General features: G+C 41.9%; 1 protein-coding gene across 1 annotated transcript in view; it reads left to right on the forward strand.

The window, feature by feature from the left end:
- The window catches only part of Mmgt1 (membrane magnesium transporter 1), a 35,243-nt gene extending 29,457 nt beyond the window's left edge, over window positions 1–5,786 (forward strand). The window contains exons 5-7 of the mRNA XM_013018172.1: window positions 637–823; window positions 4,786–4,879; window positions 5,525–5,786. Of these exons, the coding sequence (XP_012873626.1) occupies window positions 637–823; window positions 4,786–4,879; window positions 5,525–5,537 (294 nt within the window). The 3' untranslated portion in view covers window positions 5,538–5,786. The remainder of the gene's footprint in view (window positions 1–636; window positions 824–4,785; window positions 4,880–5,524) is intronic.
- The last annotated feature ends 5,780 nt before the right edge of the window (window positions 5,787–11,566 follow it).

Consider the following 11,566-nt stretch of genomic DNA (forward strand, 5'->3'; position numbering starts at 1 on the left):
GTAGATCATTGAGAATTTGAGCCCTGAAAAACAATTTTGTTTTAAGGCGCCGAATTTCTGTGTTGCTCTATCTAGTCGTTTGCATCCTGTGCTTCCAAACACTTTTCAGCTTTCCCAGAATTGCAAGGAATATAATTGGACCTGTTATTGATGACAGTATATGGAACAGGATGTAGATTAGGGCTTAGTGAGAAAGGTAGGTTATCTTGTATTCTCTTACATAGTAATTACAAACATTGGGAGAAGCACCTTGCCTTGCTCTGTCATATTTTGCATGTCTTTATGATTTGCTGAATGTTCAATAATGTAGCCACATAGAAGAAACATTTCTTGTCCTTTTTTTGCCAGTCCTGGAGCTTGAACTCAGGGCCTGGGCACTGTCTCTGAGCTTCTTTTGCCCGGGCTAGCAGTCTACCACTTGAGCCACAGTGCCACTTCGGGCTTTTTCCATTTATGTGGTACAGAGGAATCAAACCCAGTACTTCATGCACAGTAGGCAAGCACTCTAGCGCTAAGCCATATTCCCAGCCCTTTTCTTATCCTTTATCATCTTAACGTGGAAGCTTTCAGTCCTGTTTCCAGGTTGTGAAACTTGAATGTTATCATGAATGGAATATTGTCATGAATATTTTCCAGGAAACGATGGCTGATGAAGCAAATAAGAATCTGGGAAGACCTGAAACTGAAGAGAACCCAGCAAATGAAGACATGTTTATTCCACCACCACCTAAGAGGAAGTGCACTGAAGTTCTTCCATCCAAGAATGAACTAGCAAATGAGGGAGAATCCTGTGCTGAGACCTTGGCCAAGAAAGAGAAAGAAGGTAATTACATATTTAATGGGTGGACAGATACCTGTATGTCTGTAAGGGGAAAGAACCTCTCTGTTTTTTTTTGTTTTTTGTCGGTCATGGAGGCTGAACTCTGGGCCTGGGCGCTTTTCCTCAGCTCTTCAGCTCAAGGCTAGAGCCCTACCACTTGAGCCACAGCGCCACTTCTGGCTTTTTTCTGCTTATGTGGTGCTGAGGAATTGAACCTAGGGCCTCATGTATGCGAGGCAAGCACTCTACCACTGAGCCAATTTCCTAGCCTGAAAGAACCTCTCTGAAATGAAGAAAGTCTTGGGAATTGCTATGAGCATAAAGAACTTCCTATAAGAGGGATAGAGGTTTTTACACAGGAAGCCAATGGATTTTTCTTCAGCCCATGATCAACTTCTCATACTTTACCTTCTCCCATCATCAGCTCTCCTGCCTGGTGTCATACACGAGATCCTGCCTCTTCATTCACACAACATTTGTTGTGGACAAGAATAACAGTCTAAGCTGACATAGCTTTTTGTTTTTCAGCAGACTTTTGTCCAGTTTTCCACTGACATGTCTGTGGCAACTTTCTAGGACTTCAATTCTACTTTTTTTTCCCCTTAATGGCAAATGTGTATTATGATCTTTTTCTGCCTTTCCCTTTTTATTTTCCTCTAATATAATTGTAAAAATTTCTAAACCACACATTTTTCTATACTTCCTAGCGTGCTCTGGCTTGATGTATCATCAATTAGTTCCAAAACTTCTTGATCAAACTACTTTCTTTTTTTTGGGGGGGGGGTTCAGTCGTGGGGCCTGAACTCTGCGCCTGGGCACTGTCCCTCAGCTCTTCAGCTCAAGGCTAGCGCTCTACCACTTGAGCCACAGAGCCACTTCCGGCTTTTTTCTTTTTGCTTATGTGGTGTTGAGGAATTGAACCCAGGGCCTCAGGCATGCAAGGCAAGCGTTCTACCACTGAGCCACCTTCCCAGCCCAATCAAACTACTTTCAATTCCTGCTTCTCTTTTACATGTATTCTCTCAAACTTTAACCATAATGTCATAAGCAAGTATTTAGACCAAGACACTCCAGGCTATTCTGAAACAATCTTTCATGTCCTAAGCACTCTGATTGCCACCTGAGACTAAATAAGCTGTGTACCTCCTGGACCACCATTCTTTCTTCACCCTTCTCTCTTTGCCTCTGAGCTTCACTCTGTAGGCATTGTTTTTTTGTCCTGTGATCCTTACCCCATTCTGACTAAAGCCAGTTGTATTTCCCCTTGGACTCTGTTTAAAGGATACCTCTAAGAAGGGATTGCCACTAGCAGAAAGCTGTAGACATTCTCTACATTGCTTTGTTTCACATCTCTGCTTGAGTGTTAATCGGCATGAGTCCAGCTATGTGGTTCCTGTGTGACTTCACCCACCACAGCAGTGTATACTTCATAAGGATACATGGGCAGCACCTGTTGGTATTGCTCACTGCTGATGTCCAAAATATTTTTTTAAAAATTTACTTTGTTCCCAGAGTTCAAGCCCCATGACTGACCAAAAAAAAATTTACTTTGTTGCTATTACAAAGGTGATACACAGAGGGATTACAGTTATATAAGTCAGGTAATGAATACATTTCCTTTCATACAGTGTCATCCATTTTCTCTCTCCCAGTTCCTTCCTCCCATCTCCACCTGCAAGTTGTATAGTTTACTTTCAAAACAGCGTCCAGTGAGCACCACTGCTGCACTTTTTCACTCTTTTTCCCTTGAGTTCTGTGCCTCCCCTCCCAAAGATAGACAAATGAACAATTAGAAAGAAAATAAAACAAATAACAACGAAGAGAAAACCCTCTTTGTTTCTATTTCTTGGAGGTCATTTTGAGATACATTATTCTATATGCTCAGAGGCACATAAGTGTTGTGCCTTTGTGTTTCTCTAAGTAATTGATGAAAAGCTGGAAGTGGAGCTGTGGCTCAAGTAGTAGACCACCATCCTTGAGTGAAAAAGTTAAGGGACAGTTCCCAGGCTCCGAGTTCAAGCTCCAGTACCAGTATACCCATACAAAAGAGTAGACCACTGTTTTGTGGTTGGGACTGTGATGCTATTTCCAGGGTTGCCATTGTCTCATTCACATAAGGATTCCTAGCAAAGGGAAGCTGTCCCTGAACAATGCCCTCATCAGCCATGTGAAAACCCTTGGCCAACAGCAATGTGGACTGGCAGGGTAGCCTTTGCAGTGGGTTGAGCTCCACCTGAATGACAGCTTGAGTCATGTAGACTCCATGCTCTTGGACAAGACACTTTTTCCTTCTGGCTACCAGCTCTTCATCCATAAAATGGTTAGAACTAGATTATCCTTTTAAACCCAAATTTTATGATGTTCAAGGCAGTTGGATCTCCTTATCTATGAAGGCCAGAGAGGGACACAGGTTCCTCTGGGACTAAGCGTCTGTTGGCAATTGCCACCCATGATATCCCGGGTTTGAGCATGCAGGTTCAAGGCCAAGTCCTTCCAAGTGGGATACAGTTGTTTCTCCATCTTCTAAAGACCAAACAGACTTTCTACAGGTGTCACCAAAAGGCCTTGTTCTGCTCATCACATGTGGAGAAAATGGCAGAGCAGAGACAGGGATATCCAGCTTCTTACAGAGTACCTGAAGCTTCAGACATGTTCAAGTGACATAGAGGCATCAGATTGAAGTGAAAAGCACCCAACTTTGACACAGAAGGGTAGCACAAGCTGAATCACTCCCATGGGATTTTGTGTGATATTGTACGATTTACAGGCATCTAGATACAATGTGGTATTTTCTGCATGAAAATTTAGTCGAGACAGTTAATTACCGATTCCAGGAATTTGTGAAAGGATAATTAATGATGTTTTGTCCACCTTGCTTTCTGCATAGATTCTTGGAGCAGGAAGTTATCAGGGGAATTTATTTTATTATGTGTATTGCTGCCAGCTATCAAACATGAGGGTTTTCTCTCGTAAGCCCTCATCTTCTGAAATAAATTATCTCATGAGGAGCACCCTGAGATGCATGAGGTGGCCTGAAATCCTCCCACCTACAGCTCATCATTTGCTTTGCAGTTGCTGCTGTTAGCCACCATGGCTATGAGTATCTCGTGGAAGAAGGGGAGGGCTCACATGAAGGCTCTTTATGGAAACATCTTCCATCAAAGCTTATGCAGTTGACAGGAGGCAGTGTTCCCCCAAGTCCACTGTATTCTGTGTGTGAACACTCTCCTGGTAGCAGTGCAGATGGTGGTAACACAGTTGGTGTAGAGGATGTGAACAACAGCCTCTGTCCAAGTAACATCAAAGCTTTACCAGCTATGGTGCTTGATTCTTTGTTAGCAGGATACAAGGAAATCACAAGTAATATAAAATGTGAACTCACTAAGGAAATTGAGATGTTGGGATAAAGTAAGTAGGGGAAGAATGGCTCATGATGAACTGGAGAAGATGGCCATGGGATCATGTAAGGTATCTGGCCAACTGCCATAAGAGATGGCCACAGTGCCACTTCCAGTTTTTGACTGGTTAACTGGAGATAAAAGTCTCATGGGGACTTTTCTGCCCAGGCTGGCTTCAAACCACAATCCTCACATCTCAGCTTCCTGAGTAGCTAAGATTACAGGTGTGAGCCACTGGTGCCCAGCTAGATTTGCATTGTTTACGCAATTTGTTTTGGTTCTTTTGCACTGCAACTAACGTGTTTCATAGATTTCTCTCATCCTTGCTATTCTAATCTTATCTGATCATTGTTAGACTTTCCAGATTAATATAGGGCAGTATCTGAACTGAAGGATTTAAAACACACACACATATACACACACACACATACACAAAACATGTTTGTGTATACACTCACAGAACACGTAACATTCTGTCATGATTCATACTTACTGAGGGAGGCCTATAGTAAGATTGACTTCTTTCTTCATTTTTGAGAACCACTGATATTTTTTTTGTCTTTTTAGCATATGAAAAAATCTTTCAAGTATTTGATAAAGAACCGGGAACTCTAGAAATGACAAGAGAACTTTTTGAAAATGCCATCAAGGAAGCAATAAGGTGGGTGGTAATGGAGACTGTCCATTTTTTTTCAGTAACCTGGCCCTTGCAGGGCCAAGAGTAGGTATGTACAGAGCTCTGCTCTCCTCAGTCCCTAGCTCTACTCATTGTTTTTTTTTTTGGTTTTTGGTTTTTTTTGTTGTTGTTGTTGGTCATGGGGCTTGAACTCTGGGCGTGGGTGCTATCCTTGTGCTCTTCGGCTCAAGGTGAGCGCTCTACTGCTTGAGCCACAGCACCACTTCTGGTTTTCTAGTGGTTTATTAGAGATAAGAGTCTCACAGTCTTTCCTGCCCAGGCTGGCTTTGAAGCTTAATCCTCAGATCTCAGCCTCCTGAGTAGTTAGGATTACAGGCGTGAGCCACCGGTGCCCCGCTTGCTCTACTCATTGTTAAGTAATGTTTCTATTAGTGTCTTCTCAGCCCGACTTAGCTTTCCAACCCAATCAGCCCTCTAGTATCTCTGAAGTTTGAGCTGAGCAGAGCATTAATCCTTAGCTGAAAGCCTTTGTCCTTGGTTGTGTGACATTACAGTGTGGACACAGTACTTATTCATAGGTAGTGTTCTTCCTGTTCTGTCTTCCACAGCTTCCTAAGTCATTGATTCTTTTGTTGTATTTTATTTGATTATTCTTCCCTTTATTTTCAGATTCAAATGCTGAGATTTAATTCAGCACTCTGAGGAGATATTGAAACAACTGAACAACGACCTCAACAGATAATTTGAAGCCTTAAACATGTAGTTCTGTTATGACATTGATCAGTATGATGGGAGAAGTAGTTTGCTGTGTTAGACAAGCTAACAGGTTAATGCTGAAGTCTCTTAGCCTGTGTTAGTTAAGAGAATTGCATTCTGGAGGTTAAGAAAAAGAAGTGAAACCTTTGTTGTGAATATCTATTAATAAAAGCTCCTTTGGACCTATGTGTTTGATTTGAATATATAGCTTATTGTGCTGTGTTCTTTTGTTTTCCACCTGTATCGGGGTGTTATTTTGCTATTGGTTGATCCTATTACCATCCTGTTCTCTGCAGTAGATGAGAAAGTCAAGGGTGGTATGCATAACAGTCTTTTTTAGGATTGTCCATTTTCATTTTATTCTTTTTTGCTAGTATTTCTTTCTTTTTTTTTTTTGGGTTGTGGGGCCTGAACTCTGGGCCTGGGTGCTGTCCCTCAGCTCTTCAGCTCAAGGCTAGCGCTCTACCACTTGAGCCACAACACCACTTCCGGCTTTTTTCTTTTTGCTTATGTGGTGCTGAGGAATTGAACCCAGGGCCTTGAGCATGCAAGGCAAGCGCTCTACCACTGAGCCACCTTCCCAGCCCCTGCTAGTATTTCTTGAGACAATTTTTCCCTGCGTACCCCCAGATACATATAACTCACTGTGTAGTCCCAGCTAACATGAAACCCCGATGATGCATTTGCCTTAGGCTCTTAAGTGCTGTAATGAAAGGTCTGGCAGCCCATCACTGGCTTCAGGATCCATTTCTTATCCCCATGGCCCCGAGATAGACTTCAGCAGGACAGGTTGCTTGGCATGGCACCATGGGATTATTCACACACTCTTTACTGAAGAGTCTGGATCATGAAATGTCTTCTGAATTGTCTTGCTGAAAATTTCCCTTTATCAAAAAAGTCAAGAGTTCAGAGAAGGGTTCCAAATACTCCAGGCATGTTATTGCTCAGCTCTTGTATTGACTCCCGGTTTCCTTTGGGCAAGATTTTATTGTAGACCATTTTGTTGATGAGATTTTCAATTTCCACACAGATGCAGTTGGGTTTTTTGTTTGTTGTTTGTGACTTGGACCCACTTGGAAGATCAGGCTTGCATGCAAGGTGCTGTGGAGCTCAAGCTGGCTCTGAATTCATCATCTCTTTGCCTCAGCCTCTGACTGTTACATTAAGGACATACATTAACATGCCTTATCCAACTGAGTGGTGGTCTGTCTTTGCTTTATTGGTGTTTTCTTTTGGAGACAGTACTCGGATTTCATGCTTTGTAGGTGGGGCCTCACCACTTGAGTCATGCCTACAGTCAATTTTGAGCCACCTTCCCAGCATTGGCCTTGGCTATTTTCTTTGTAAGATATCCTTTAATACTTGGTTTGTCTGGATGTTTTCCTCCTACTGAACTTCCACGTATCACTGGGCATGATAGAGCCACTTTTGCCCACTCACTGTGCTATCAGTCTTATCTGAGAAAACAAGCATGTCACCATGCTCAAACCCTGAATCCATTTCTCTGTTGAAACAATGACCAGTGATATTACAACCATAATTTACTAAGAATGGATGCAAATTTTGCTACTGGATGTGGGCAAATAATGTTGAAAGTCATCCAAATTACCCCTTCTTGCTGAAGATGTTAAACGAATATGGAAGAATCAGATCCATATAGCACATATTAAGAAAGAGCATTTCCCCCTCCTACATTGTTGCATGAAGCCCAAAGCACTGATGCCACAAGGTAGAACAAGCTGTAGGCGTAGTCCAAGTGGTAGAGTACCTGTCTAGCAAGCATAAAGCTAGGTCAGACACCAGTACTGACAAGGCTAAGACTAACAGTGATGCTTCAAACAAGCCACTGTTTGAGATAGCATTTCAGGATAGTGGGGAGCATGACAAGTTAGTTACACAATGTTAGCATGAGTCTATTACTGTACTTCATTCCCTGACAGAGGGTGCCATGTTTAGAAGTGATGTAATGTGGGATACTATTGTGGAAGACATGCTCCTTCCTGAGACTGCAAATGGTTGTCCCAAACATGGTAATGAAAATTTAAATCCACAATGAGTATTTACTCAACTGAAAACAGAAGTGCCTTTTCCCTCATGGAAGCAGACCAAATCAGCCTACTACCTGGATCTCATTAAATACCCTAGGATATAGTACCAAACACAGGTTGAGTGTGTGTGTATGTCTATACTTGTGATGGATTGGACAGTTGGCTGTAACTATGGCAGCCTTGATGTTAGTTCCTGGCTTATGCATAACCTCTTTCCCTAACTCCATGACCTTGATATAGCATTATTGATTGGGAGAAAGAAATGAACCTATGAAGGTTTGGAGTTCCAAGACGATTCATGTTATCTGTGATGATATAAGAAGTTAATGGTGACCTCAGTACAACCTGTCAATAGCTAGTAAACTGACCAGCAGTTTTTTTTAAACAAAAAACCTCTTCTTAATACATCTTACATTGTCTTTCTTCTCTTTTCATTTTCTTCCCTTTCCAAAATTTCTTTTTCCTTTTTGTCTCCCTCATTCTTTTGTCATCTCTTGACTTCTGTTCTATTGTTACTGTTTTCTTTTTTCCTTTTCCTTTATTTTCTTCACTTTACACTTTCATATCTTTACCTTTCCTTTTCCTTTTTCCATTTTAGCTTTTACTTTCTTTTTCCTTTTTATTCTATGCTGTACTGGAATAGGTAAGCAACCCACATTCTTTAATTATATAGAAATATACATCAGTGTTCGCTTCGGCAACACATATACTAAAACTGGAACAATACAGAGAAGATTAGCATGGCCCCTGCACAAGGATGACATGCAAATTCATGAAATGTTCCATATTTTTTTAATTAAGTGAAGTAAGCCAGGCCCAAAGAAACATAGGTCCCATGGTTTCCCTTATTTGCAATAACTAGCATATGTCTGAGACAAGCAGAAAAGGTCAGATAAGTTGATGTTAGGTAAATGAACCCTAAGGTATGTATTCAAATGTTTTTTTCTTTCATGCGATTGTTTCTAACACATTTATAAGATTATTTCTTTGTTGCTTTGTATGTCCCTCCCCCACAGTATAACCCCTGCTTTCACTGTATTTGATGTTGTTATAATTTGTGAAGGGGAAGGGAAAAAACAAATCGTTTAAATAGGGATACATGTGGACCCATTGCAACAATGAGACATACAAGTCCTATGTCGAAAATGAACTTTACAAATCTGGTGGGGGGGGGAGGAGGACTGGATGGGGGGAGAATGGGATGGGAAGGGTAAACAAAGGAGGAGGCTGCAATGCTTGATAAGAAATGAACTCATTATCTTGCCCATGTAATTGTAACCCCTCTGTACAGTATTTTCACAATTAAAAAAGAAAAAAAAGAAAAAGAAATATACATCATACTGCGCTTGGAAAGCAGATTCTATTTTACTTGTCTCCAGAGACAGGTCCTACATAGGATATATAAAGACAGAGACACAAAAAGGAATTTACTTAGGGAAGTAGCTCATTTGACTCTTGTGGATGAAAAGACTCATAAGAGCACCTATGCTAGATGCATGCCTATGAAGGACAGTAGTATGACCCATACCAGACACATTAAAGGCAGAGAAATCAATGGTGTAACTCACTTCTAGATCAAGGACACAGGCTTGGGCACGTATTAGGTGCACTATACTGGGTTGGATTCAAAGCTCAACTTGGAGGACTTTAAAATTTTTTTTAAACAGAAATTTCACTGGTGATGAATTTCCTCAGTTTGTGTTTATCTTTGCTTCTGAAGAACAGTTGTGACACACAACACTTGATGGACAGAATTTTTTTTACTTCCTATCATGCCACTTTGCCCTGCTACAAAAGTTTTCCTTTGGGAAGTCTGAAGATCATTTAATTGCAAAACACCTTTGCTCACTACTAATGTTACCTTTGCACCTCTAGCTTGCTCAGATTATTTGTAAATGCAAGTCCACATTATGATTCAGAATAGATTTAAGCTGCCTCTGAAGGTGTTTTTTTTATCCAATATTGGGCTTTCCTATAATTGAAAGCAGTTCTCCTGGCTTTGGTTAACATAGTGTGATCATCATCCCCCTTCCTTTTATTGCTATAACAGTTATCTCAACATTTGTAGTTTAAAACAGCACAACAGGAGGATTGCTTGGATCTGGACATTTGTGGGCAGCAGGGTAATCTAGACAACCCCAGCCTTATATGTTAGAAAATAAATACATGAAAAAAAACCTGTTCAAAAATTGACACTGTGGTAGCAATAGCCTCAAGAGTGTTCATTCAATAAAATTAGGATCATACAGGAAGAGGTGGAAGCTTTGAAGCCTAAAGATTTTTCCCTGTCTTACCTGTGTGCACTGTTTTGATGTAATCTTGAATGTAGTAACTTCACCCTAGGACAGCTTAACCATGGACATCCTACCAATTATTGGAAGCGTTACCCTAGTTAGAGCTCTTCTCTGAATTTTACCCCAAACCATCACCATTTGTCAAGTATTACAAGACCCTAAAACACCTTTGCAATTGCTGTTCCAGAATAACACTGTCATGGATCAACTGGCCACAAACGCTTCCATCCTGCTAGCAACTATCAGCCAGGAAATCCTACTGTACAGGCTTGAATAGAAGCTGAGGCTACAGGAGGCTCATTTTGTTTGATTGTTCAGGGAGTGTGGCTATTATTTCCTCGTAGGGAATGAAACAAACTGTAGGATTTGTTCTGAAAATTACCTAGGCAAGGCTGTGAAAGCTTTTCCAGTGAATATTTGTTGCTGAAGTTTATCACTTTTTTCCAGTCCTGGGGATTGAACTCAGGGCCTGGGCTCAAGGCTAGCACTCTACCTTTTGACCACTTCTGGCTTTTTCTGAGTAGTTTATTGGAGATAAGAGTCTCACAGATGTTCCTGTCTGGGCTGGCTTCAAACTGTGATCCTCAGATCTCAGCTTCCTGAATATCTAGGCTTACAGGTGTGAACCACTGGCACCTGGCTATCACATGGTTTTGACATCCACTAAGATCATCAGTGTACCTTTCGGGAAATATAGCATGCATAATGGTCTTTTTCCTACCTCATTTAACCTCCCTTGTCTTGCTGAGTTTAAAAGAAAGGATCTCTGGTTTCTTTAAAAAGTCCCACCCTATAATATGGCTGTAGGTGCCACAGAGGGTTTTGCCCATGATAGGCAAGAGCCCTATCGTTTAGCTATAACATGGATTTAGACCTGACTTGTCACAACAGAAAACTCCTGGATGGAGTGCCAGGCAAAGTGAGTGGCTTGAGCCAGACTACCTGAGTCTTTGAGCTGGGACAACTGTCATACTAGTCACTAATCTCTTGCACATGAGACTCTCACTGCATAGCCTTAGCTTCTTCCAGGTTGACTAAGGCCAGTAGATGCTACTGGCTAGAGCTTAGGTTCCATGACCCCTCCATTCTCAGTTATGTATTAAAGAGCTCCAGGAGAGGCACCTGCCCTGCACTTCCACCCCAGACCCATAGAGGGCAGACGTGCAGTCCCACGTGTACCCTGGAGACAGTCCTAGAAAGCCTCACCGGATGCGCAGTTCCCCATTACCCCGCCATTTTCGAAGTGTGGTGTGTGCTGCCCAACCGTTTTGGAGGTGTTCGTGGGCTCCAAACTTCAGGTCAGTATTTAAGCCTTGGGGAGGTTAAGGGTGGCAGAAGCTGATTCCTGGGAGGGGGGGTCTCCACTATCCCTATGGTATGTCTGTTTCAAATATTCCTACTCAGGGGTCCTACTTGTATCAGTATTTGTTACAGTTATGTATTGGCAATATTTGGATGTTCCCTCCACAGAGGAGAAGGGTTTCCCATGCGCCCTGGGTTTTGTTTGTGTCGTGGGGGCTGAGGGGCTGTGGTCAGGGGCTGGGCTCAGTTCTCTTAGGGCTTTCAGGAGTGATGCTCTGGTTTGTGGGGGGACGCCTTCTTTGAGGTTTCAG

The sequence above is a fragment of the Dipodomys ordii genome, unplaced genomic scaffold, assembly GCF_000151885.1.
Source record: "Dipodomys ordii isolate 6190 unplaced genomic scaffold, Dord_2.0 Scaffold38, whole genome shotgun sequence".
NCBI lineage: Eukaryota > Metazoa > Chordata > Mammalia > Rodentia > Heteromyidae > Dipodomys > Dipodomys ordii.